The sequence below is a fragment of the Scleropages formosus genome, chromosome 3 (assembly GCF_900964775.1).
Source record: "Scleropages formosus chromosome 3, fSclFor1.1, whole genome shotgun sequence".
In the NCBI taxonomy this organism is placed as follows: domain Eukaryota; kingdom Metazoa; phylum Chordata; class Actinopteri; order Osteoglossiformes; family Osteoglossidae; genus Scleropages; species Scleropages formosus.
Window position 1 is genome coordinate 15227796 of NC_041808.1, and position 27465 is coordinate 15255260.

A 27465-nucleotide genomic window follows, 5' to 3' on the forward strand; every position below is an offset into this window, starting at 1 on the left:
ACAGGGAACATCAACAGCAGACTCCACAAAACCTGAGCAGGATTTAAATCCATGTCCAAACCCACAGCCCAGGAGCTACTTGCTGTGCCACTGGGCTGTTTTTATTGATATTGGTTTTAAAATTCCTTTACAGTATTTTGTAAATTGGAATGAATATGTAAAGGCCTGTAAGATTTTTAGTGAGGGAAAATTTTAATTGGTGTTCCCTAGTTTTTGTATTAAACTTCAGTATTTCCATCACTTATCTGGGTCATAATGCACATCTTTACTTATTCAAAACATTCATTTGTCTATTATTTTGCAGTGAAAGCTGGTGCTGTTTGCTGACCTGGAGTACAAAGAAACAGACCTTCACTACAGCACTTCCCACATCGCACACCCCATCGTTGTGGCTTATAAGGATTTCCAAGTCTCATCTCCAAAAATTTGTAAATTTTTTATTGATAAAGGCCACAATGGCTCTAGTAGCATAGTATTTGCACCCAACAGTGTAAAAAGCCCTGGATGGAGACATCAGCTAAATAATGGTTAGTAATAATATATAATACCACCAGCTAAAGGCATTGTGGTAAAGCAGCTGGGGGCCATGTGTGTCTCCTACCCAGAGAGAGAGAAGGGGGCCCATTAGCAGCCCGTGCACATACGGGAAAGCTTTGCTGACACTGTTTCACACTTATTAATACAACATAAATAATGCAGCAGTGTGCCCGATGTATTGTACACAAGGGCGCAGTGTGTGACAGGACTGGGCCTCAGCTTCTCTCCAGGGTTTGAGCACACACTCTGGCTACACGTTCTCACTCCAGCACATGGACGTTAAAAGTCAGTCTCAGCATTAGTGATTAGCATTACTAGCCCAAATTTCTTTAAGTTTTCCTTTAATGTTCTTAGTGGTTATAAATTAATATAATTAACTGACAATGAAGACACCATCATCCTTGTCTCTGCATGACTCCCTTAAAAAAAAAAAAAAAACTCCAGACATTATGGGCATAAAGCAACCAGAAAGTGGAACCAATTAAAATGTATCCTCAGTAGGCAGGAGCATGGGAACCAAAAAAAAAAAAAAAAAAAACCTAGGCTGAATTCTAAGGCATCCACTGGTTTCTCACCAGTGTCCCATGGTTCCCTAATACAGTTAAATTACTACATTACTGCATTATAAAGCAGTAAAATGAAGACAAAAGAAAATTATACTTTAGCTTTTTATAGCTTTACATGTGAACAATTAATGTCATTACATGCATTACAAAAATATAATTTAACTTTCCACCCATAGTGCTAAAGACAGTTTAGTACTTCAAGTACATTTACATTTATTCATTTAGCAGATGCTTTTGTCCAAAGTAGAGTAGAAGGTATGCATGGAACAGGTAGCTTACTTCATAACTGAATTATTACAGAAATCTTAATTCCCATGTGTTGTACATCTTCATTATCCCCACACAAAAAAGCACAAAAATGACAAATTTCTCAAAATAGACACTCTTTCAGCAACAAATCAGTGTTAACAACCTTGTAGAATTAGAAAATAGATTGACTAGTTACAGATTCATTCTCACTATTCAGTGGAATCCTACCATTTTACAAAATATGCCATGCCACAGGGAAACTTTGTTCAGACAGACAAACTTACAGGATTAAGTCAGTTATTCAGTATCTAGTTTAGTTTAAATAACCATGAAGCTAAACTAAAGGCTGACACAGCCAACCATACTGTATAGTGTGTTTGCTACAGCAAGGGAGACCTACTTACTGCAAGCTTCACGCCATAGTTTGATTCCCAAAACTGATTTAAGAACAAAGTTCATTGAAAGTAGCAATGGTCCAAGGGAAAAGAAGGGTTAATTTTACAGCAGAAACAGTGAGTGACTTAAGTGTCTGAAAGACTGAACAAGTCTCAGTGCCGGGCTGATTTGCAGATCTTGTCATACACTTCAGGAAAGGCGGTCTTGCAGTCTAGTTGCTCCCTCAGCTTGTGGTAGAGAGAGCCGTCAAACATTTCCCAGAATTCCTGGCGGTCCATGTACACATCTGCGTACAACATCTGGAAACTGAGCAGTGTGGAGAAGAAAAGAACACGTTTATTCCATTGGGACAAAGATGAGATTCCTGAAGGACTGGTAAGTGTGTGTGTGTGTGTGTGTGTGTGTGTGTGTGTGTGTGTAAAAGACACTCTTACCCGTGCACATCTCTGACAAACTTCTCCAGCTGTCTGGTGGAGGCCCGGGCCTCAAAGTGTTTGACCTTGGGCTCGCCATAGGCCCCGATGTCCACATACAGCTCATCCTCGTCCCCCTTCGGATGCACCATCCCCGGCTGACTCGGCAGTACAAAGGGGCACAGCCACAGAGGGTACACCTTCATGGCAATAACACCGTGAAATTAATCATGCCAGCTCCAATTTTTATCAACAAATTCGGCACTTGATGTCTGCAGTGAAAGACTTGACAGTGACCAAGAAGTCATTACCATAGAAACATGCACATGTAGGATTGAGACTGACCGTACTGCACTTATGTCAGCAGTAGGACCGATTTTGTGTTTAGTGAAAAAATGGGCTGCTGCACATCTTTCAAAAGTATATAAAGTGCTCCACAAGGTGTAGAGAGTGTGAAGGACAGTACTTTTAAAGGAAAAGTTCCCCAACTCTCAGAACTCATCCTGAGATACAGAATGACAGGTACGGTCACAAAACTTTGAACCTACCCTCGTACATACATATTTAACACTGAAATGTATTGCACACAATGTACTGTTTTCAACATAAACTGAATTTGTATACTTTCGTGTCTGACTAACATGCAGACTGATTTTGAGAAAGGCTAAAAAGAGACCCTAAGAAATACATCTACTAAAGCACATAACACACAATGTGCTGATAATAAACTGGTTGATATTTGCTTCTTCTTTATAGCATAGAAAATTCCAGAAGGCAGCCGAGTCTTACATGGATGTCGTTGTGGAAGCGGGATATGGCCGTCTCCAGGTACTTCATGGGAACGAGCATGTCCTGGATCACATGGTGCTGCTCGTAGAGCCGGCGGATGGTCTCGCCCTGCGTAAGCTTCAGCAAGGAGATCTTGGGTGGAACCATCCAACCAAACAGATACCGGAACACGGGGTTGTTTCCAAATGGAATTATGTCCTACAACAGCAGCATCATGCACATAAACTCTTCATTCACGCAAAGATCCAGCAGTATTTATTAGACACACAAACAAAACATAAAACAATTTAATCCACACTTAATCTTGGTTAAAGAGCAGGGGATGCAGACTTATTCCCTAGGTATGCATGATGTAAAAATCAGCAAATTCTCTGGACTGTCACAGAGGAGGGTGAAGTGTTTGGTGTAAATCTACCATGTTGCTGACAGCGATGGGATTATGGATGCGTCACCTACCAAGACATGAAATTGGAACATTTTTTTCCGGGAACAGATTTTACTGAAGCATAATTCCACAAAATCTCCTCAGTGCACCTTTCCGAACTTCTAAAGATTTGCTCTGCTCTATAGTAATTATGATAATATGTCAACATGCAGCAGTTCAAAAACATCCTACCATATTTTCATAAAGTCGGGAGGCTTCACTGTGGCCTGCCTCACTCAGAAAGGCAGTAAATCTGTGCGATGGAGGAAAGGTACTTTGCCGCTGGCTCTTGATACCTGCAGCTCCCAGAAGATACTGCGGGTGTGTCGGTGGTAGTAGTGTCTCAGGGGGATGTACTCCACCGCTCTGCGATCCTCCTTCAGGAAGCGTTCAACGTGCTTGAAGAACCAGGGCTTGAAATAGAGGCCGATGCGGTTGATCTGGGGGAAGGAGAGAGATGCAGGGTTGCTACCAGTTACAGGGCCTGCGCTAAGTGAGTCTCGGGAGAAGCAGCACTGCGGAGACCAGGCCTATCGGTCTGTTTGTGAAACCATAATCATGATTTTATATTGCGTCATGTCAGGTTTCATTCCCAAATGATCGCTGATAGCTGTGATAAACAGACATTTCTAAGATATATTCTTTTGGAAAGAGAGCACTTTCTGCTGAAAGAAATGCCAGTTGTTATGTTTCACAAGAAAAGCTCCTTAAAGAGTGATTAAGGACACATGAAGGCTGTTAGTTCGAGTCCCATGAAGTACTTCTCCACCCACAGGCAAAGCAGCAAACTGCTGCAATAATGTATACAGGTGAGTAACTGGGAAAGTTTTCTCCAAAAAGCACTGTGTGGACAATAGGAAGAACCTGTTTCAGTAGATTCAGATCAATATGTGCAGCTCAGCCTCTCACCTTGTCCAGCTCTGCGTCTTCAGTCATCATCCCAGTCATTATCACAGCCTCGTTCAGGGAGTACTGGAGCCCCTCCACAAACTGGTTCTCCTTGTTTGCCGACTCTTGGGCGAAGCGCCGGCAGATGGCCTGCAGACCACGCACAGGCTCGTACGTCAGCTTGACCCATGTCCGTGCCGGGATGATGCGGATCTCGGCGGCCACCAAGAAGCCCAGTGTGCCGCAGGACCAAGGCACGGCGTAGTACAGGTCAGAGTTCTCCTTCTGTAACACACAGCACGAGGCCGGTCAGTGCGCAACGCACCAACGCGCAGGCACAATCAAAGTAATGACTAACTGCGGGGCTCCACATCTTTGAATCTCACGGGGACCAAGCGATGCATGTTACACTTTATGGAGATCAGCTCTTGTGCTGGTATTTAACACGTGGACAAGAGGGAGAAGCAAGGCAATCTCCGTACACTGATTTTAAATATTTCTGGACAGAGAGAGACTCACTGCAGTACAGCGAACGAGACTTCCGTCTGCCAGGACCAGCTCGTAAGCCACACAGATATGCTGGAAAAGGCCATAAATATGCGAAGACGACTCAATTCCTGTACCCATTATCAGTCCTCCTGGAAGGCAGACAGAGTTTGTAAGTTAGGGAGTAAACAGTGCAAGGACAGGGGCACAATAACAAAAGTTAAAAGGCAGTGATAAAGTTTAGTTTTCAGGAAAATTCTACTTAAAGTACTGAAAATATTTTCGATAACAGAAAAAAAAAAAAAAAAATTAAATTGCAGAAGAGAAAACCACTTGTCTTCTATAGAAAGTTTTATTCCTGCTTTCTACATCTGCCATAATTTGGTTTAAGGTGCGAAGGCATCTGACGTTTCTATTTCTCGGACAATTAGAAAGCCTCTCGAGCCAAGAATGACAAAACTTGCGTGAAAGATTTGATTATAGTGACGTTAACAGCTAAGAACCAAACGTACCCACAGTGAGGTCATCCAGTTCAGGTAGTACAGGTAGAGTCCAGCCGATAGAGTTGAGAAGAGCCGTCACCTGACCCATATTCACAAGAGGCTCAACGCGGACTAGCTGCGTTGGCGAAACACAATCAATTATTCAGGAGGAATGGAAGTTACAGAAACCCAACTGCATCTCCGTTATCTTCCTTCATCCAAAGTTGCTTCACGTAAAGCAACTTAGCGCTTTATGAATTTATACAGTTATATTTTTCACTGCAGTGGTTCCAGGTAAACACCTGCTCAAGTGTATCAGGGCTTTCCCACTGACTTGAACCAGCAACATTCAGGTAACAATGCTGGGCCCTTAACCACAGCACCACCTGAGTGTGTACGTAGATTAAACATCAATGAACTCATCATAGTGTTGATGCTGACCTGACGCATGGTGTCCACCTCCAGAATGTCCATGAGGTTGATCATGATGTTCTTGTGGGTCTTCTTGTACTTGCCCACTCGCAACGACACAGTCAGCCATCCCGGGCGCCCTGTGCACATGTACGTCTTTCCACCCTCCCTTCTCCACTCCCGCACCTGTCACCAAAAACACAAGATGAAATTGCTTTGTCTTCCATTACAGAATAAATTTCAGAACATTTCACGGTACCAACGATTTTCTCGAGATACTCTATCGTTGGACAGCATGCTGCCTTGTGTTTTGTACCCAAACCTCCACAGATGCATGTCCGCTTATTACCTGAGAGCTTATATATTTCAGTTGTTGGCATAATTCAGCTAGGTGTTCAGGATGTGCATTTAAAAATTTACAACAAGAAAGCACGATCATAAAAATTCCATTCAACAACAACCACATTATATCTGAAGTTAGCCGGGTTTTAGGGGGATGGAGAGACTTGCGGCTCTGGATGTAATGATCTACTGAAGAAACCCATCCACATCCACAGCCTTACAAATAAGGATCCCAAGAGGGCATGACCTCCTTGTGTCCACATGGGCCCCACAAGCACACTGATGGCATCACTACGGAGTTCAGGTAGTGTCGTGGTGTGTAAACACTCAGGTGATCAAGCAGTTAAAACTGTTTTTTCTTTTTTTAAAAATTTTTTTAGATAGGGCCGTATGACCACTCTTGCTAGCTACTGTAACCCCTCGCTTTTCAGATACTTGTATTTGCTTCTATTACCCTACTATATGTATTGTGTATATCTCTAAATTGATGCGACAGTTCTGTTTTGTTGCTAAAAAGTTTGTTTTACTGTGACTAAAAGACACAATCAGATAGCTCACAGGTGGCACAGTAGCACAGCAAGTAGCGCTGTTGTCTCAAAGCGCCTGGGTGGTATGAAAGGATGTGGGTTTAATCCCTGCTCAGTCTGTGTGGAGTTTGCATGTTCTGTCTGTGTGGGGGGTGCTCTGGTTTCCTCCCACAATCCAAAGACATGCTGTTCAGGTTCCCCAATAGTGTGTGAGTGACAGAGAGAGGGAGAGAGTGTGTTCCACTGATGTATGGATGAGTGACCCAGTGTAAGTAGTGTATCTAGCAGTGTAAGTCACTGCGGTGAATACGGTGTGTGGGCTGATAACACTATATAGAGTTCATTGGAACTCACTTTGGAAGAAAAGTGAGTGCTAAATAAATACATGTAAATATGCTATATGAAGTTGCCATTCCACAGAATAAATACTTCTGATGGACTTTGCACTACAGAGAATGATGGCAAACGCATTTTAGCAGGTGAATTCTACAAACACAGCCATTTCCATTTGCAAGACCACATTTTTATCTCACGTGATGAAAAAGCCAAACTAATCCAGCATTTTATTAGTACGATTTACCGCATAAGTTTGGTTCCGTACCTGAATTTGGAAAAACGGGTACGTGCTGCTTGTACGTCTACTTGTGCCCCTGCTGTTACAAAACAGACCCGTATTCCGTCCGTTTACGTTTACATACATTTTGATTTATTCATTTAGCTGATGCTTTTCTACAAAGCGACTTCCAATTATTTTATACAGCTGGTTAACGTTACGGGAGCAATGGAGGGCAAGCACCTTACTCAAGGGTATGACAGCTGGAGGTGAGACCAGAACCCGTGACATTTGGGTCCGAAGGCAGCATCCCTAACTGCTGTGCTACCAGCTCCCCATTAGTTGTGAAGAAGTGTTCAACTTTTCACAGATATAAAGCGGTCAACGTTTGCTTTAAGGCTTCATACGTCACGTCTGAAGCTCCTTGCCAACTCGCTTCCAAGTTGAGTAATCTAATGAGTAAAGTATTACTTGAAACCTTTGCCCGTGTACAGCGGTGGGGGGTGCAGCTGGACGAAGGACGGAAAGGAGGGAGAGAGGGAGGAAGACGAGAGGAAAGGCCCAGCTGGAGAGAGCGGGGAAGAGAGAGAGAGAGAGGGCGGATGGAGGGAGCGGAGACGGTCATGTTGACACAAGAGGGATTTCACGTCCCAGCTGTGCCGGACAAAGCGGTGCCCACTCTGGTGCCAGGATCTTTATCCCTCAACAATGGAAGCCACCACATAGCACCATGGAGCCACTGAGGGCCACCCTGCACCAGCGCAGACCACACAGGGCACACACACACACAGGAACCGCAGAGAATCAAATCTCTCACACACACACACACACACACACACACACACGTGGATAAATAGGAGCCAATCACAAAAGCACACCCTCCGGAGCTGCTCCCACCTGCCTCTGGATGTCTCGGACCCGCTGGTCGTGCAGCCGTGGCGCGGAGCACATGCGGAAGATGAGCCACGCGCGCAGCGAGTAGTACAGGTCGAAGAGCAGCGAGAGCGGCAGCAGGAAGAGACACACGAAAACCCAGCGCTGGTGCACCAGGACGTAGTCGAGCCCCTTCATCTTCACCCACAGCAAGAGCAGCGCCACAGCGCCGCCCGCGTACAGCACAGGGCCCATTCTCGCTTCCGCTGCACACGCGAATCCCGCCAACGTCAATAAATGTACTGCCGAAAGCTCCAGAAGGCCGAGGCTGCGGGGTGTCCGCTTCGAACAACTGACAACCGCAGGAGAACCGAACACTCCTCCAGTGCGTGCGACAGCGCGCGAGTGACGCTCCCGGGTCTCTGATTGGCCAGGATCTCATGCACGCAAGGGCTTTGTCCAATCGCGAAAGGGGGAAGACGTCACACCATTCACCCGATTATGCCGAGGACTCCTCTGGAGACGGTCAAGTAACAGGTGATGCGCCTAATATTCATAATTACTTCAGGAGGTAAACAGACCAAAACAAATAACCAGCCCGTGGAGGTGTGTGTGTGTGTGTGTGTGTGTGTGTGTGTGTGTGTGTGTGTGTGTGTGTGTATATATATATATATATATATATATATATATATATATATATATATATATACACACACACACACACACACACACACACGTCCTAATGGGGTGTCTGTAGGAAAAAAAAAAAGACGAATAAAACAAATGAGGAGATAACACAATCATGGCGGCTGGATCCTAACTGTCCTGGATTCTTTTTCTTAGCTGTTTATCACTATTTTTTTTGTCTGTAAAACAGCCCGCCTGGCTTGGACCCTAGCCACACAGACTGCGGAGTATAAATAATTGAAGTATACATTTGATTTTGTATGTATATATATGAATCCACATCACAAACCCCTATTCTTGGTGGCGACAATACCAATATAACCTTTTGGAATTTTCGAGAAGCCCCCTTAGTCCCTTTATGACACAGCGTTTCCAGTCCTCTGACGAGGTCTATGAATGTTAAATCGTTGCGAGAGGAGCACGACATTATGACGAGAAGAGGGGGACATCAGAAGAAAACTGCATTTTAGACCTAAAATTTAGGCTAAATCACTATTGAAAAACACTGGGTTCTTAAAGTCCCAATGAAAAGGTCCTGATACTTCAAGTAAAACAACTTGTGTGACAAATAAAATGCCACATTTTGTAAAAGGCTGTGCATTCCAGTTTATTTATCAAATATTACCATAATCAAACTGCTGTACAAATTAAAACCCAAGTTGTAACATGCATTACAGGATTCTGACATTTCTTGGATACTTTCAGCAACAAAGAATGCTTGAAAGAAAAAGTTACAGAATAAAAACCCGTATTGATACTGATGCCTGTACCCACCCGATCCCGGTTCTTTTTTTTTTTTTTTTTTTTATATAAAAAAAAAAAAAAAAAAAAGGATTGAAATCTCCAGGACCACTGTGGTCTCAACATGATTGGGACAGGAGAAGGAGACTCCGGGTTTCAGGTTTTTCTACATTGTCTTTTTTTTGTAGTTTATGGTACATTCCAAGGGTGTTTCAATACAAGCTGTATTAAAGAAAAACATTTTCCTTGGCAAAATGACCAGAGTGAGTGACATGATGCTCTCCTCCAGCACTTGCATTTCTCAAACATGGCATGTGCTGCCAATGTAATTCTGCCCTTGGAGCTCAAACAGTGCAAAGTGGAGGTTGGGTTGACCGAACGAAATGGTTGCCTCCAGCAGCGGTACTGAAATGCAAACCCGGGACTCATGTACACTGTGCTTGTGCTCCACTTCAGGTGTAGCAGGGACAGCTAACTTCAGTTACAACCTATTGATCTGCTAAACCCTCCTGCTTAACAATTATCGGTTGTCTGTTTTAAAGAAGTCATATTAACTCTAAAATCCCATACATTCCTGTAATGATGCCAAGGGCTTATACAACAACCTTTTTTTTTTTTTTCTCCCCCCTCCCCCCTCTTTTCGGTCACACAGCTGCTTTGCCCCTTCACATGAGTGTCAGAGGACAAGCACAGGTGGAACAGCATCCTGAAAAACAGCAAAGGGAAAGACACCACCAGCCTGGACAAGGAAGCTCAACTAAGGAGCTCACATGGACAATCACAACCACACACCAAGGCATAAGCGAAGAACCAGATCTGAAATCACATTCTGCTAGAGAAAGGAAGAGGGAGAGAAAGAGAGAGAGAGAAACATGAACAAAGTGGTAAATTAAAGCCTAAATAAAAATGGAAACCTTCACACTTTATCTGAGCGGGAAAAAAATCTGCAACAAGAGTCATACTACTTAGAAAGTGTGCTGTTGACATCAGTGAAAAGTGTTAACTGCTGCTTATGATAGAGGCCATGACAAGGCTTGGTGAAAACAAGTTGTTTTACCACTAAGCATATCTACATAGCACAAAATCAGTGTGAGCCAAATGTACAGCTGATCAGAGTGAAGAAAGGGAGGGGAAAAAAACAAAAAAAGAAAAAAAAAACAAACCCTGCTTTGTTTCATCAACAGTGTATACCAAGCCTGTAAGACTGGTGGTGATTAACAAAAATCCACAGCAAGATTCAACATTGCTTGCTCTGGACTGCATTGGGAGGGGAAGTGTGGAGGTTTGTGAAGAAGGCACCCAGGGGCTGTGTTCACAATGTTTCTCTCTCCCTCTGACTGTGTACACAGGTGTGAAGATAAGGCAGAGGGGGAAGAAAACGTCAACAAAAGGCAAAGCTGTGAAAGTAGTACGCAGAGGTACAATGTTGGCAAAACAATACCCAGAGTGAAGCGCAACAGTTAAAGCTTGCAGTGTCTGCCGACCCCTGAGACTCAGCACTCCAGAATCTTAAATCCTCAGTTCTTATGTACATACAAGACTGCCTGCGCAAATATGAAGGCCAACTATGTCAAAAGGCCCAGCGAGTTTATGTGGGAAAGTGAGTTGCTCTCAGCCGCCCGCTGCATCGAGCCGATTCAACTGGTCTCCTGAGAAAGTCGGTGACTCTGAAGCGTGAAGGGCGGCTGCTGTTAACAACACATGTGACTGCCACACTGGAGGCAGAGAAGCACAGCATAGCTTTCTCTATTCCTCCTGGTAGAAATGATGCACTGTATCAACTGTAATGAACTGTGTGTTGAACGTCTAGTCGGTTGGCACCTAACTAATCTGACCTATCGCTCTTCTCCAGAAACTGCACTAGTGTTTCCCAGTAAGGAACTTGCCTTAAAAAAGCAGCATAGATTTCCCGTGATTCTGTAAGGCATGCAACCGAAATCTATCACAACAATTCCTAAACTGGACAGCTGACAATATTGGAGAGAGAGAGAGAGAGAGAGAGAGAGAGAGAGAGAGAGAGAGAGAGAGAGAGAGAGAGAGAGAGAGAGAGAGAGAGAGAGAGAGAGAAGAGGGGGGAGGAGGAGGAGAGAGGGAAAAAAAAAAAAAAAAAAAAAAAAAAGCATGGTGCTCTACAGTGGACTCTTGGTTCCACAGACTGTTGTGTAGAATCACCAACAGGAGTTGGCAGGAGCCCAGGGGTAGAGGTGCAGGAGAGACTCTCTCCTTTTAGCCATTTGAAATCCTCTAATATTTACACCCCTTCATAATTTCTTTTTTTCCCCTCCCCAGCCTGTTACAAGCCTTCCGGTCAGCCAAATCTGAGGCAATATGCGCTTGTAAGATGTCTGCATGTGATTTCAGCAAAATATTCCACACACAGCAAAACCAGGCCCTGGCTTACTGGCTGACACAGCTGCAGCAAGTTCTTCATAAAAATAAAGCAGCCAGGCCTTGACAGTTTATATCCAATACACCTGAATATGAATAGCACCTCAGTCACTTTCCCCATTGAAACTGGGTCAATCCTGCTGAAAAAGGTTTGTAACCCTCTGCCTTTTTACATATTACAAACAATATTTAAAACAGGAAAAAAGTTTGAGTATCTACCTCTAGAAGGAAACTTGCCAAATGTCATATTTGATATAAGCTAAATTTGACCTTAAAGTGCATAAAAACTGGATTAGTAATTTATATTTCTTTTCCAACATTCAAAATTGGTAGTTCCCTCCTAAAGAATAGATAACTCGGGTTTCTGCACAAATCAACTCAGAAGAAAATAGGATATTTTAAAATATTATCTTTAACATTTGAAATTACAACTATAGAACAAATCTTTACAACATTAGGAATATCTTCAATTTAATTACATTGGCAGACATACCAACTTTTAATGGAATAAAAAAAAAAAACTACTTATCATTGCCCCTATGTTCACAGATGGTTTTAATCCATGAATTCTGTTTTTTTTAATATTAAAACTATACAGTCCCTTAGTGACGAAGCTTAGATATATATATATTTTTTTGACACCAATGCCTTCCGTATTCAAACATGGCATCTGCTGACCACATCCAGAAGGGACATGTCATCCATCAGGTGTTGTCATTCCTCAGTGGTAGTAAGAAGAAGTAGCAGAAACACAATCGCTTCCATGATCTGCTCCTGCTTTTAACTTGATTGTAGCGTTTTCATTGGTGGGTTGATGGCACCCATCATCTAGCTGGAAGAATTTATGCTTTCCCCTCTGTGTGTGTGTGTGTGTGTGTGTGTGTGTGTGTGTGTGTGTGTGTCCCCTCGTGCTGGCAGAAGGAATTAAGGGTCCACATCTTCCAGGTCGCTTTTGGAGTCCCCCAGCATCATAGGAGACTCGGAGCCCTATGGCACAGAGACAGTTGGTGATAGACAGAATGTAGCTACACCATGTTAACATAACAGAACGTTCACTGAGCTCACAGAAGAGTGACTAGGTCATGAAATCATGCCTGTCTTTATGTCAGATGTAGACTAAAGGACATCAACAAGAAGACACTTTGCAAGGAGATAGGCACCTGTCTCAGGCTGCGCTCAGGATTCTCATTAGCTGGACTCCCATCTGAGCCATTGCTGCTGCCCGACTGCTCCTTCTCATTTAGGAGCGCTGTGGCATATGCCAGTGTGTCCTGTGGAGAAGGGAGATCCAGTGTCAATGTAAACGTTGGAAGATTATCTTTTTAAACTATGATGGCTTGTGTGCGACTGCATCCCCACAGTGGACCACCATGGCAGCTCTATACCTGTGCTGAAATTGTGCGCTGGAAGGTTTTGGCAGTTGAAGTTTCATTTGAAATGTTGCTCTGGGGGGTCCAGTAGTGTTCTGACATCTACAGAAACAGCAAAACTCATTGTTCTTAGGCAAAAACACAGTTCAGAGACTCAGCTCTAGTTTTCCCATACTGAAGTGAAAGACTGATGTGAGAGACAGGACTCTTGCCTTCTTCTGCAGCCATTGCACAGCCCAACTCCAATGACTGGACAAATCTTTGAAATAATCCTTAGCAGGGGCACATCTGACAACACAGAAACAATATCTTCTGCACAGAATTGAACAAAACATCCACTCTAGACCCTAACCAGTGCACACCAACTGTCACTACATCCATTAAAAAATGGAATTATATGCAAAGAAGAATATGTGAAATGTGTATGCAAAAAACACGGAGAGGACAAGTTACTTCTGGGCCAGAGTAACCAGGAACTTCACACACTGATAGCAGCGGCTGCTGTCTACGTTGTTGCTCTGATGCATAAGAGCTGAAGGAAACAAGGAAAGGGAGGAGATCAAACTATAGCCACCAAAGAATCAAGGACTGTCACCATAAAACAGTGCCAACACAGATAGAGCTGTCTCACAGAACATTACTCACAACTGGAATAACTCTACTCAATGATCGAGTGAGGCAGTTTGCCATTAAAACAAAGGAAATCTTGGTAAGTTACAAATTTTCTGCCTTTTCATACTAACCCAGCAGCCCTTTCTCTGATTCAAAAGCATACTTCAGCCTCTGTGACTGCAGGGGATCCTCCACCATCTAACACAGAAAATGGTTACACAGTATATTCAAAAACAAATGACAAAAATATGCCACTGCAATCTCAAATAATCTGAAATGGCAAAGTTGCCTAATCCCAAACATTTCGGGGGTTTCCTTAAGTGTCATAATACACATTACTAAATTAAGATGCAATTGTAATACATAAAACAGTAACAAAAACAACTAGTATGACAGCTTTATAATTCATTGTACAGAACATGCAGTCTCTCTATCTTAAACCTCTATGGTGATATGACCATGGAACTTTGGGGTCTAAATCTCTTTCTAATTCACTATAGCATCTGTTGGGCCACGGATGTTTTGCAATGCTTCTCCCTTCTGCAGGTATTGGAGGGCTCACCAGCAACAGCTACAATGGCCGGCAGCCGCTTCTACCCGACATACACAATCACACTCACCAGGATTTCCAACAGCATCTGGAAGATATTCTTCAGCTCATGAGGAGGGGCCGTCTCGAGCTGATTCTACAGATAAACGGAAGATGTGCTCATGATACATAAATGTACATAAGTAAATGCATCAAAATTTCACAATGACTAATGTAATAAATGTACTCATCCCTATGAAGTCAAGTTTAAGAAGCATTTATGCTTAATGATGACTATGGATGTCCCCACAAAGTGTTTTTCCAGAGGTTCACATCTTTCAGGAGATGTTTTCTTTAGAATCGTCTCCAATGGCATATAGCAAAACAATGTACATAAATATATAAACCACCATTTTCCAACAAAGTGGTAAGAAAAAAACACAACTGGTTACTTCAGAAATGCTATGATTGTGGGTACTGTTACAAAAATGGTAAAATTCATGGGGAACTGTGCATTTAAATAACTTCTCTGAAATAGTTACAAAAATTAAATACTACACTGGCTAAATTTACAAATACTAAAGTCACAAATAACAAAATCTTAAGACAAATTTCCACTGACTTAGTTGTGGGTGAGGACTTGCAAAATCTTCAAATAAAATAAAATTAAAAAAAAAAAAAAAAAACCCATAACAAAATTATCTTGCAGAGTAAGTTAAAAATTAAATTTAAAAAATTACTGGAATTAAAAAGATACCATGTCATAAGACTTATCTGAGTCCCAGTTGGTGAATAATTAATCTGTTAAGTAGGAAAAGTATTTTTTTTTAATAGTCCTCTGAAGATTAATATCTCTGCTTTGGTCTCCGTGGTAACAGTATCTCTTCCTTACTGGCTCTATTGCAGTCACTGGCCCTCATGAATTCCAGACACAAGCTGTAAGTGCTATTGCTTGGCACATAAGCAACTCATGTTTGCTGCTTTACTAAAAAGAATGAATGAAGAAAATGCAATTTAAATACATAAAAATGGGAAGAATCTTGGAAAAGTTGACCATTAGTAGCTTGAGGAAGAGAGAGTACTTAATTTGTCTTTGATAACCTCACTTCTCAATTAAAAGGAATGCCCCTTGCTCAAGAAGTATGTATAAGGTAACATTCACTCATCCAAAAGGTTTTATACAGCTGCATAGTGGTGTGGCCATCAGTAGTCCCTTAAAAGTGGTGCCCACTCTAAGGGTCTGATCATACCTTGAGGAGCTGTAGCACACCCAGCGAGAAGGGCTCATTGCAGAAGCAGCAGTAGTTGATCATCTCAATCAGGCAAGAGAGCGGGCCGGACAGCTCACGCATAGCAAACATCACCTGAGGCACGCAGGAGACAGGGAAAACAAGTTTACCTCATACACCAGCAGAACAAAAAGCAATACAAATAGGCAGTGGGCTCTCCATTACCTCCAGCAGGTATGGCTGTCCTTCTAGCTTGAAGAGCAAGGCTTCAATGTCAGTGTGCAATGGGAGAAGGGGGGTGGAGGTGGAGATGCTGCTGGGGCAGAGCTTGTAGAGGCCTGGAGCTGAAGACACCAGTAAGAACCAGTTACACAGTGAGCAAGCACTCAATGTTACAATCATGTGATCACAGCCAATAATGTGGCACAAAAGCAGTGCTAGGAGAGACCACATCTAGGTACGGTGTGACACAACTAAACAATGCTGCCAGCTTTGTACTCCACAAAGTCAGCCTACAACAGTTAATGCAGGACGAAAAGTATGCCTGTCGATTAAATTAGTAGTAGTACCAATGACATGAAGGTACTCACCCACTGTCCTATGCTTGGAAAGGTCGGAGTGAAGTACGAGCAGGGCTAGGCAGTTATGGAGGTGTAAGAACTCGCGGGCCTGAGCTGAACTCCACCGTCGGTTCTGCACAACGTTACATAGAAAGCCTGTGTATCAGGGGCACAGAGTTCCAGACTCAAAGAATCCCCTCTGTAGAGTGCCAAGGATGAACTCCACTCCTTTACCTGGTTGTTCTGTCGGTGGGGGCCCAGCAAAAAGATGAGCATTCTGCGGTAGGCGGCATGTTTTAGCAGCAACCGGCATGGTTCAGAACCCTGCAGGAACACACACAGGGACATTTTCACAGCTTGTACAACACAATTTAAAACTCTGAGAAGCACAGCAGGTAAGGGCCTAAAGGTAGCTTGTTCAAGTATCTGGTGGGAGCCAGCAGTGCTAACCCTAGGAAGGAGGGTCAGCCTGAATTGCCACCATAACATACAACTAACTTGCTCTGGATAAAAGCACTTTTCCAGACAACTAAAAGATGCTTTCCCCCCAAGGAAACACAGAATAAATTATATATTGAGTTTCTTCAGCATCTTCATTAACTGTGAAACACAGCTGATTGATCTCACCCTCTGCAAGAAGTTACTGAAGAGGGAGAAGTACTGGGAGCAGTTCTTGCAGTTCTCTGGGACATCCTTGTCCAGCAAAGAGAGCAGGGCATCCAGCAGTGCATCTAGGCCTGGATCCTGGAAGTGTAAGGCACTTTCCAGAGTCTTCTCCAGGATGGTGGCCACAACTACCCGTACCTCACGCACGCTGGACTCCAGCAAACAGATCCTTGAGAAGACACAGATTGGAAAGACCATCTCGGAAAACTATCCACCGCACGACCATGTGTCATAAGAGCTCTGCGCCTATTCACAAGTGTTTCAGCTCTCTCTTACACACACACACACACACACACACACACACACACACACACACACACACACACACACACACACACAGGCCCCGCTCACTCACTTGCTCGTCTCACGACCCTCCGGTGCCACCAGGTACCGGACCATCCACTGGCATGCCTCACTGCTCTTGGACAGCAGCATCTCCACAGTGGCAATCCACTCGTCTGTGTCCACCCTGTGGGGTCGTGTAAGTGGGTCAAGTAGCAGGGCAAGTCGCCAGCAAACAAACCCTTCAGCGCATGAATGCTGATCCATCTGATTTTACTGGCTCAGTTCATGCTGATTCATGGTTACTACACAGAGTACCTCCAGAATTTTATGCCCCCTACTTGTGATCTTATGTCTATTGTTGCTGAGTCCATCCATCTTATATTGGGGTAACAAGCATTTAACTAATTAGAAATAAATACACTGCACACAGAAATGTTGACTAATCCAAGGCTTGTTGTAGTTACATCTCAGCTGATTTTACTAAGTTTCAGGAAAGTCTTAGAGCAAAAATAGTCATACAATTGTTTCATGGTTAGTGTCAGGGTTAAAGACCCAACTGTTGCCAATAGCCATCCGTGTCTGATAGCTGTGAGACTGGAGGTCATGTACTGTTTTATACATTTGGGAAACGGCAATATATAGTAAAGGTTGTTTGAGAAAATGGATTATCCCTCCTCCGTGAACCGCCACCTTATCGTGGTGGAGGGGTTTGAGTGCCTGAATGAGTCCAGGAGCTATGTTGTCTGGGGCTACATGCCCCTGGTAGGGTCTCCCATGGCAGACAGGTCCTGGATGACAGACGAGACAAAGCGCGGTTCAAAAACCCCTTATGACAAAAAAATCAAGGCGTCCGTTTACCCCGCCCGGTATGGGGTCACCGGGGCCCCACCCTGGAGCCAGGCCTGGGGGGGGGGCTCGCATGCGAGCGCCTGGTGGCCAGGTCTATGCCCACGGGGCCTGGCCGGGCTCAGCCCGAAGCCACAACGTGGAGCCGCTCTTCGGTGGGCTCACCACCTGCCGGAGAAACCATAAGGGGCCGGTGCGTTGTGATTTGGGCGGTGGTCGGGGCCGAGTGCCCGGCCGACCCAAACCTCGGGCGCCAACTCTGGTTTTTGGGACTTGGAATGTCACCTCACTGGCGGGGAAGGAGCCTGAGCTGGTGCGGGAAGTTGAGAGATACCGTCTAGATATAGTCGGGCTCACTTCCACTCACAGCTTGGGTTCTGGAACCACTCTACTCGATCGAGGGTGGACTCTCCACTATTCTGGCGTTGCCCAAGGTGAGAGGCGGCGGGCTGGTGTGGGCTTATTAATAGCCCCCCAGTTCAGCCGCCATGTGTTGGAGTCTACCCCGGTGAATGAGAGGGTCATCTCCCTACGCCTTCGGGTCAGGGAACGGTCTCTCACTGTCGTTTGTGCTTATGCGCCTAGCGGCAGTGTAGAGTACCCGGCCTTTTTAGAGTCCCTGGGGGGCGTGCTGGAAAGCGCTCCCACTGGGGACTCTGTCGTTCTACTGGGGGACTTTAACGCCCACGTGGGCAGCGACAGTGATACCTGGAGGGGCGTGATTGGGAGGAACGGCCTCCCTGATCTGAACCTGAGCGGTGAGTTGTTATTGGATTTCTGTGCTAGTCGCGGTTTATCCATAACGAACACCATGTTCATGCATAAGGGTGTCCACCAGTGCACTTGGCACCAGGACACCCTAGGTCGGAGGTCGATGATCGACTTTGTAGTCGTTTCTTCTGACCTTCGGCCATATGTCTTGGACACTCGGGTGAAGAGAGGGGCTGAGCTGTCAACTGATCACCACCTGGTGGTGAGTTGGATTCGATGGCGGGGGAAAAAGCTGGACAGACCTGGCAGGCCCAAACGCATAGTGAGGGTCTGTTGGGAACGTTTGGCGGAGGCCCCTGTCAGAGAGGTCTTCAACTCCCACCTCCGACAGAGCTTCAACCAGGTCCCGAGGGAGGTGGGGGACATTGAGTCTGAATGGACTATGTTCCGCTCCTCCATTGTCGGTGCGGCTGTCCGGAGCTGCGGCCATAAGGTCTCCGGTGCCTGTCGCGGCGGCAATCCCCGAACACGGTGGTGGACACCGGAAGTAAGGGATGCCGTCAAGCTGAAGAAGGAGTTCTATCGGGCCTGGCTGGCTCATGGGACTCCTGAAGCAGCTGACAGGTACCGACGGGCCAAACGGAGCGCGGCTCTGGCAGTCGCCGCGGCAAAAACTCGGGCTTGGGAGGAGTTCGGTGAGGCCATGGAGGAAGACTTTCGGTCGGCCTCAAAGAGATTCTGGCAAACCGTCCGGCGACTCAGAGGGGGGAAGCGGTGTTCCACGAACACTGTTTACAGTGGAAGTGGTGCGCTGCTGACCTCAGCTGAGGATGTTCTCGGGCGGTGGAAGGAGTACTTTGAGGATCTCCTCAATCCCTCCGACACGCCTTCCGTAGAGGAAGCTGAGGCTGGGGACTCGGAGGGGGACTCGTCCATTACCCTGGCTGAAGTTGCTGAGGTAGTCAAAAAACTCCTCGGTGGCAAGGCTCCGGGGGTGGATGAGATCCGCCCCGAGTTTCTCAAGTCTCTGGATGTTGTGGGGCTGTCTTGGCTGACACGCCTCTGCAGCATCGCGTGGAGTTCGGGAACGGTGCCTCTGGACTGGCAGACCGGGGTGGTGGTCCCTCTTTTAAGAAGGGGGACCGGAGATTGTGTTCCAACTACAGGGGGATCACACTCCTTAGCCTCCCTGGGAAAGTCTATGCCAGGGTACTGGAAAGGAGAATCCGACCGATAGTCGAACCTCGGATTCAGGAGGAGCAATGCGGTTTTCGCCCTGGCCGTGGAACACTGGACCAGCTCTATACCCTCACTAGGGTGTTGGAGGGTTCGTGGGAGTTTGCCCAACCAGTCCATATGTGTTTTGTGGACCTGGAGAAGGCATTCGACCGTGTCCCTCGTGGCATCCTGTGGGGGGTGCTTCGGGATTATGGGGTTCGGGGCTCGTTGCTACGGGCTGTTCGTTCCCTGTATGACCGGAGCAGGAGCTTGGTTCGCATTGCCGGCAGTAAGTCAGACCTGTTCCCGGTGCATGTTGGACTCCGCCAGGGCTGCCCTTTGTCACCGATTCTGTTCATTATTTTTATGGACAGAATTTCTAGGCGCAGTCAGGGAACGGAGGGTGTCTGTTTTGGTGGCCGCGAGATCTCGTCTCTGCTTTTTGCGGACGATGTGGTCCTGTTGGCTTCATCAAGTCAAGACTTGCAGCGTGCACTGGGGAGGTTTGCAGCCGAGTGCGAAGCGGCGGGGATGAGAATCAGCACCTCCAAATCCGAGGCCATGGTTCTCAGTCGGAAAAAGGTGGATTGCTCCCTCCGGGTTAGGGGGGAGTTGCTCCCTCAAGTGGAGGAGTTTAAGTATCTTGGGGTCTTGTTCACGAGTGAGGGAAAAATGGAGCGGCAGGTCGACAGACGGATCGGTGCGGCGTCTGCAGTAATGCGGTCATTGTACCGGTCTGTTGTGGTGAAGAGGGAGCTGAGTCGTAAGGCGAAGCTCTCAATTTACCGGTCGATCTACGTTCCTACCCTCACCTATGGTCATGAACTCTGGATCATGACCGAAAGAATGAGATCGCGGATACAAGCGGCAGAAATGAGTTTCCTCCGCAGAGTGGCTGGGCGCACCCTTAGGGATAGGGTGAGGAGCTCAGTCACCCGGGAGGAGCTCGGAGTAGAGCCGCTGCTCCTCCGCATCGAGAGGAGCCAGTTGAGGTGGCTCGGGCATCTGTTCCGGATGCCTCCTGGACGCCTCCCTGGGGAGGTGCTCCGGGCTTGTCCCACTGGGAGGAGGCCTCGGGGCAGACCCAGGACACGTTGGAGAGACTATGTCTCCCGGCTGGCCTGGGAACGCCTTGGGGTTCCCCCAGAGGAACTGGAGGAGGTGTGCGGGGAGAGGGAGGTCTGGAGTACTCTGCTCGGACTGCTGCCCCCGCGACCCGGCCCCGGATAAAAGCGGAGGAAGATGGATGGATGGATGGATTATCCAATAAAAATAAACAAAGCAAAACTAAAAGGTTTTTAAAATTAGCCCTGCTCATATTTATTCATTTAGCTGATGCTTTTCTCAAAAGTGTCTTACAATGTTGAGCTACTTACAATTATTTACCCATTCATACACGTGGTTAATTGCTTCACTGGAGCAATTCAGGGTAACTACCTTGCTCATGGGTACTATAGCTGGAGGTGGGAATCGAACCTGTGACCTTTAGGTCCAAAAGCAGCAGCTCTAACCACTACTAAAAGCTGTCCAATAATTCGTAGGTTTGATTGCAGACATGAGCATTAACAAATATGTACTTGAGCCCAGTCCCTCAAGTGAACATGGTCCAAAAAATAGCAGTTGAGTGCACCATTGAAAAAAATCAATACGATGTTAATTATAGCAATGACTATATGCGTTTCACAACTAGATCATTTTAACAAAGACAATCATTACTGTGGCTGAAGCCCAGCAACCCCACAAGGAAGCATATCTCCTGGCAGAGTACCATACCTGAGTTTCTTCTTGGTGCGAAGGTATGTGTGGAAGAGGAACTGGATGGCCAGCTGCAGGCTGTCCTTAGCCATAGCCTGATAGGAGGGGTGCTTCAGTTTTGTCTGAGACAAGGGACAAAGACTCACTCACACTGCTATTACACTCAGGGGATGTTAAAAACAACCTGGGCACAAGTTCCTCGTGACCATGCACAAGGACTGTTCTCAACATACAGCATTGACTGAAGCCAGTGAGAGGGTGAAGCTGAAATAGTCACTGTTGTACACATCTCTGTTCTTCATGAACTTGAGGTTCTCATCTCGCACCATCTGTTGCAAGAGATATTGCAAGAAACACAGTAGGTGTTCTCATGGTTAATGACATGGAATTCCCAAAACTGTCTACCATCACATCTTTGAGCAACGCACTAAGCTGGACAGTTTAACTCAAACAATTCAAGGTGTTTTGAATGGGTTAAAATAATTACTCAGAACAAAAGATAACCGAAAAGAGTCACAATAGCCTAAATTCTTCTGGCACCTGGTAGATCCTGGCCGGCATCTTTTCCACAAACAGCCCCTTCTTCTCTCCTTTCTTCACTAGGCGTGTCAGCAAGGACAGTCGGTCATTGTTGGCTCTGGGGGGCCGAGGAGAGGACTGGGGGGAGATCTCAGGTGATGAAGGGGCAGAGCTGCAGAGAGAACAGCAAAAATCAGTAACCTGTAAACAAAAACTTGGTGCAGGAGACGGGTTGGAGAGATAAGGTGGACCTCAGCACTCACAGGGAGAGGTCCTCAGCCTCCTGCCTCATCACGCTCACACGGCTCTTCTTGGGCAGTACTGGCGAGTTCTGGTCTGAGATGCGTTGGTAGAAGAGCATGTAGGCATTCCAGTAGCGCCTGCGCACATCTGGGTATGGGTTTGCTGTTGGTAGGACAGAAATTGAACACCATAACCATGACGTTATGACCTTTATGATGTCAGATGTTAGCAAAGGAGGGCTGGTGGAGTTTCTGGGAAGGCCAAAGCAGAAAGGCCATCCTACACTAATGAAACATGCAAAACTGCATATTTTTACAGGTATCGTTGTGTAAACACTGGTCATAAAAAAGAGGGCAGAAACTTACACTGGTCATAAACTTTGGGGCGGTACTCCCCTCCAAAGCACTCGTACTCCAGCGTCTCATCGTTCATGTCAAACTCTTCCACCACAGTGTCGTTAAACTTGTACCACCTTCCCCTGGAGGTTCTGCTGAGATGAGAACAACAGACCACAACACAGTGAGCACAAGTAATCTGACTGGTTTCTAACCAACTATATCCTTCCTACTTCCTATCACATTGACAGACTCAACCAATCATAACCACTGAATAAGCTACATATATACCACAAATGAAGTAGCAGATTCATTACTATTAATTCATTTAACTGGCACTTTTCTCCTAACTACTTACAAATATTTACCCATTTATATAGCTGGGTAATTTTTACAAGAGCAATTCAGGGTAAGTACCTTGATCAAGGGTACTACAGCAGGAGCAGAAATCAAGTGCCCGGTAGGAACACGAAACAGTGTCTCTAACAGCATAGCGTCCATGTGCTTTGATGAGTTAAAAACATAGCAGGTGATTTTATGAACTTTATTTCTTTGCATCATAAACATTTGAGAGACGAATGATCAAAATATCTCCATCCAGAGTGTACCCTGTCGCACGCTCTGTACTTCCTGGATAGACTCCAGAGCTCCACAACCATGTATTGGACAAGTAGTTATTGCTAGTGGATGGATGAATAAAAACATTACAAGAAAAGCTATAAATAATTAATTTTGTTATAAATACCAAATGTTAGTGTTTTTGTCACACAGAAAATACCTTTAGTATTTTAATTAATTTTAGTTCAAACATTTGGTTACCAATTTCTCCCCTCCATAAGAAATACTAGTATTTGATCCCTTCACAATATGAAAATTTTACAGAACAAATTTAACCCAGATTCTATATGAGGAATGGATGTATACAAAGGTGAAAGCAATAGATTGTTAAGTCTACCAACCATAAATACTGTTTTGATGACCAAAAAAAAAAAAAAAAAAAAAAACCTCAATGCAACTCACCGACGGTCTTTGATGAAGGAATAGTAGTGTCCAGCGTGCGCCTGTCCGCTGTGAACCACCACACCCACCAGCTCATAGTTCTCTGAGATGGTCACCTTCTTCCTGGGTGATCCTCCTGAGGCCGGCTCACTGCCCCGCCCACCCTCGCCATGGTCAGAGCTGGAGTCTTGGCGTGCCATCCCTGCCACTGTGTATGGTTCCATATTGAGAACCCATGGGAACTGGTGTGTGGGAAAAGACAAGTCATCCCTCTTCCAAATAAAAATGACCTCCCTCTACTAGAAAAGTTCCACATAACTCATTGCATTTCTTAGTCAACCTCTTAGACTTTAAAACATAGTAAACATGCACATGAAGCAGTACTTTTCTCATAACATCTCAGAAGACGATCTGGTCTTAATTTGCTGCGTTTTGCTCAGTGGCAGGAGCAGCCTTACCCGGATCTGCTCATCATACTTGATAGAGCGCCCGCTTTCCCAGTCAAACCCAAAGCGCATCAGGTGAATAACCAGTACGCTGGGGAGTGACTTGATACAGGTGCGCTTCACCGTTGTTCTCTTGGGAAAGAAGAAATTTCAAGTAAAATAAAAAGCATTTATACTGCAAAGAAAAACGCTGGATACCACATTGGGCAGGGCCTTGCTGTTAGATGACACAAACCAGCAGAATATACAAGAACAAAATCATAAAGAAGAAATATGGAGGCTCTCCACACTGATGCTCTCAAGTTAGGTCACCAAAGCAGGAGGAAAAAGTCTGAACGCACCTTCTCCTTGCACTTCTCACAGTAGTAAGCGTTGCTTCCCTCAAGAACCTCACCACGCACAAATTGATCAAGTGAAATCTCCAGACTCTGGCAGGATGTCACTCCCAGGTTTAAGGCCATGAAGGTCTCTTCACGCTCATACCTATAGAGAAGAGTCAAGGGGACACATTCAAAGGGGGTGCAAGAAGAAAACAGAAAAAAAAAACCCCACAACCCACCTTTCACCATGTCCGCATTCATGCAACCATACCTGTGTGGACAATCCTTACAGATCTTCTGGTCTGAGAAGATTCCCTGGAATGTGTTCTTGAAAATCTGCTCTCTGTTGATTTTCTAAAAAAATAAAAAGTTTAAGAGCTACGGTAAACAAACAGAACAACTACTCAACCACATCCACTGAAGAAGCTACTGGATATTTCTGCATTAGGTACTCAATGTTAGCGAGCCACCGACAGCAGCTATACTGACTTGGTTTGATGACAACCCTTCCTGGTGACCGGTTGGGAGTACAAAGCAAAATACTGAAACGAACACTTAAATTAATTAACTTGGAGAAATATAGCAGCCCTTACAATGTAAAAAGTGTCTTCAAACCTTGTTATATTTGTACTCTGTCATATATTCATGGGATTATTTTCTTATTTTCCATCTTTTTTGGAAAGTATGGATTGCAGGCCAAAATCAATGCAGTGTTGTTTCAAACTGCCAGCGGAGGGTTCATCATCATGCTGTCATGACCATGTCTCCAGGCACGGCTGGAGATGTGGAAATGCTCAAAAAGATGGTACGGAACGGTACAATCCAGTCTGATGAATGTCAGTGGAAAAGGAGTGACAGGAACCTTGAGATGTTCATCCAACTGGTCCACCAGGCTGGTGAAGAACTCATAGGCATCCTGCTGCTCTCGCACATACAGCTCCTTGTTCCACATTTTAAAGATCTACAAAAGATAACCAAAACAATTACACTGCATGCTACAGCTTGTTTAAACACACTGTGGTCACTGACTATAGGAAACATTTGTGACTGGGATGGTGTTGGGAATGGGGCAAACCTTCCAGAAATTCTCTGGCACATAGTACTGTAGCTTGCTCTCCATCAGGTGTCCAAACAGGGACTGCACCTGATAGAAAACACTCTCTTCTGGGTTCTCAGTGTCATCCTCTATGGACAGGAAGGCCTAATGTAGACAGAAATGCACAGTAGTCACCTCAGACTTCACACTTTCACCATGTTAAACTATTTCACATAATTTAATGTGAAAGAACAAACAGTATTGCTTTTTAAAGACAAAATGACAAAACTAGGTAAGCCAATTTGTTTTCCTATAAGAAGATGTTAAGTTTAAATTAAGGTACTATAAAACTGAGTGTTTCAACCCTCCATCTATCTGAACTACAGCACAGAGGAACACTTTGCAGACGACACTTAAGACAGACCTGTCATCTAGTGGAAAGTAATACTGTAAGTCAGCTGGATGAACCAGGAGAGAAAACAGTTTTTGTTAAGCTGAGAAAGCACTCACCTCAGGGAGGCCAGGCTGCATATAGAGCTGCTGGAAGACTGCATTCATGTAGCAGGTGGCCCCTCCATTCTTCAGGCCCACAAACCCTGAGATGGAGCGGCTGTCCACAGGGGGCAAGTACTAGAGGGGCATAAGACCAATGAGCATGACAAGAGAACTCACATGTTGACAACATGTATGCACAGACACTGCAACAGCTGAACTGTATTTCCATTTATGTTTTAATATTAAAGGCTGCAGTCCAGAAGCATAAAAACTTAGGGCTGGCTGCCATTCGGACGCTCACATCAAACTCCTTGCTCAGCGACGGGTCAGACTGGTGGTGCATGGACAGCAGCTCACGGGTGATGAGCTGCAGGTTGCTGAGTGAACTGTCTGCCAGCATCACCAGCACCTCGTACGCGGCCAGTCGGCTGCTCACCGTGCTGCACCTAGCACAGGGAGGGGAAATGTCAGATCGGCATGCCAGGTAGCAGGCTCAAGACTTAGCCTTATGTTTCATGCCCAAGAGCTCTTACTTGGGATAGAAGTCCTGTGTGGGTGTGGAGGAGCTGACTGGATTGTTGCTGTTCAGGATGATACGTGAAGCCCTGAACAAGAAGTCATCCAACAGCTGCTGAATCAGAGATGGTCCTGGAGATAAAAAGCATAAAAACTCATAATGGAACGGTAGAAAGAGTAGTCAAAGAAAAACTTCCCATCTACTGATGAAGACACAGGACACTAGAAAGGGACAGAGTAAAAATAAATGCTTAATGTCTTTTCGGAATGAAAATCTAAAACCTTAAAAGCATTGTTACAGCAAAGAAGATGCAGTGGGCAGCATGGTATCACAGCGAGTAGCGCTCCTTTCTCACAGCCCCTGGGTGGTGCGAGAGGATGTGGGTTTGAGCCCCACTCGGTCTATGTGGAATATGCATGTTCTCCCCGTGCCTGTGAGGGTTTCCTCCCACACTCCAAAGATATGCTGTTCAGGTTCCCCCATAGTGTGTGAGTGACAGAGAGAGTGCGTGTTCCATTGATTGTATGGATGAGTGACTCAGTGTAAGTAGTGTATCTAGCAGTGTAAGTCACCTTGGTGAATAAGATGTGTGGGATGACAACACTACATAGAATCCATTGGAAGTTGCTTTGGAGAAAAGTGTCTGCTAAATAAATAAATGTAAGAAGCTAAAAGCTGTTAAAGCTTGTTAAGATGAATATAATTATTTTTAGAGTAATGTGCCCACAACTTCCTTCCTTTTGGGGGAAAATACAATATCCAATAAACATACACACCAAAAAAAAAAAAAAAAAAAAAAGATTCAATATACAACAAAACTGTTCAACCTGTACTCAGCTGTATTTTTTGAGTGGTGAAAACCCACAGAATTCAGAGATCACGGATTAGAAAACAGGATTTCACAAAAATATTTTTAAATTAATTATAGGGTAGACTGCTGACTGATGAATTCATTTTATAACCAAGTTTCCCTACTCTTCCTTCATCTCATACCAGATAGGGTTCACTCAAATGAAATAAGA

At 45.1% G+C, this 27465-nt stretch overlaps 2 protein-coding genes and 1 long non-coding RNA gene across 8 annotated transcripts in view; 1 reads left to right on the forward strand and 2 right to left on the reverse strand.

Moving 5' to 3' along the window:
- Positions 1-465: 465 nt before the first annotated feature.
- dhcr24 (24-dehydrocholesterol reductase) lies at positions 466-8195 on the reverse strand. The gene is made up of 9 exons (XM_029250732.1): positions 7961-8195; positions 5672-5827; positions 5261-5366; positions 4782-4900; positions 4284-4547; positions 3671-3814; positions 2951-3148; positions 2183-2361; positions 466-2054 (listed from the first exon to the last, which is right to left on the reverse strand). The coding sequence occupies exons 1-9, from the start codon at positions 8189-8191 to the stop codon at positions 1901-1903; spliced, it is 1551 nt and encodes a 516-aa protein (XP_029106565.1). The 5' UTR covers positions 8192-8195; the 3' UTR covers positions 466-1900.
- A 2-nt stretch (positions 8196-8197) lies between these two features.
- LOC108935138 (uncharacterized) lies at positions 8198-10511 on the forward strand. Its single transcript, XR_001966185.2, has 2 exons — positions 8198-8473; positions 10017-10511. It is a non-coding gene; the product is annotated as an uncharacterized LOC108935138 (long non-coding RNA).
- Positions 10512-11476: 965 nt separating this feature from the next.
- usp24 (ubiquitin specific peptidase 24) overlaps positions 11477-27465 on the reverse strand; it is a 42499-nt gene continuing 26510 nt past the window's right edge. For 5 of the 6 annotated variants that reach the window (XM_029250726.1, XM_029250730.1, XM_029250728.1 and 2 more), the window contains 27 exons: positions 26460-26574; positions 26228-26372; positions 25942-26061; positions 25471-25596; positions 25258-25356; positions 24667-24749; positions 24417-24558; positions 24088-24207; positions 23651-23871; positions 22661-22785; positions 22316-22457; positions 22074-22224; positions 21767-21862; positions 21552-21655; positions 17074-17187; positions 16680-16887; positions 16287-16376; positions 16083-16185; positions 15718-15836; positions 15514-15627; positions 14355-14420; positions 13866-13932; positions 13576-13654; positions 13335-13410; positions 13138-13224; positions 12913-13023; positions 11477-12739 (listed from right to left, as the gene is read on the reverse strand). In XM_029250726.1, the coding sequence (XP_029106559.1) occupies positions 12677-12739; positions 12913-13023; positions 13138-13224; positions 13335-13410; positions 13576-13654; positions 13866-13932; positions 14355-14420; positions 15514-15627; positions 15718-15836; positions 16083-16185; positions 16287-16376; positions 16680-16887; positions 17074-17187; positions 21552-21655; positions 21767-21862; positions 22074-22224; positions 22316-22457; positions 22661-22785; positions 23651-23871; positions 24088-24207; positions 24417-24558; positions 24667-24749; positions 25258-25356; positions 25471-25596; positions 25942-26061; positions 26228-26372; positions 26460-26574 (3086 nt within the window). In that variant the 3' untranslated portion in view covers positions 11477-12676. The remainder of the gene's footprint in view (positions 12740-12912; positions 13024-13137; positions 13225-13334; positions 13411-13575; positions 13655-13865; positions 13933-14354; positions 14421-15513; positions 15628-15717; positions 15837-16082; positions 16186-16286; positions 16377-16679; positions 16888-17073; positions 17188-21551; positions 21656-21766; positions 21863-22073; positions 22225-22315; positions 22458-22660; positions 22786-23650; positions 23872-24087; positions 24208-24416; positions 24559-24666; positions 24750-25257; positions 25357-25470; positions 25597-25941; positions 26062-26227; positions 26373-26459; positions 26575-27465) is intronic. The other variant, XM_029250729.1, reaches the window with a different exon arrangement.

What these genes read in the sequence shown, in the direction of transcription:
- dhcr24 (XM_029250732.1), bottom strand. Translation starts at nt 8,191, where the DNA reads ATGGGCCCTGTGCTGTACGCGGGCGGCGCTGTGGCGCTGCTCTTGCTG. An exon ending in GTCTCGTTCGCTGTACTGCA is followed by an intron (nt 4,548 to 4,781) that starts GTGAGTCTCTCT and finishes TGTGTGTTACAG; the next exon opens with AAGGAGAACTCTGACCTGTA. An exon ending in GCTTCCACAACGACATCCAT is followed by an intron (nt 2,362 to 2,950) that starts GTAAGACTCGGC and finishes ATTGCCATGAAG; the next exon opens with GTGTACCCTCTGTGGCTGTG.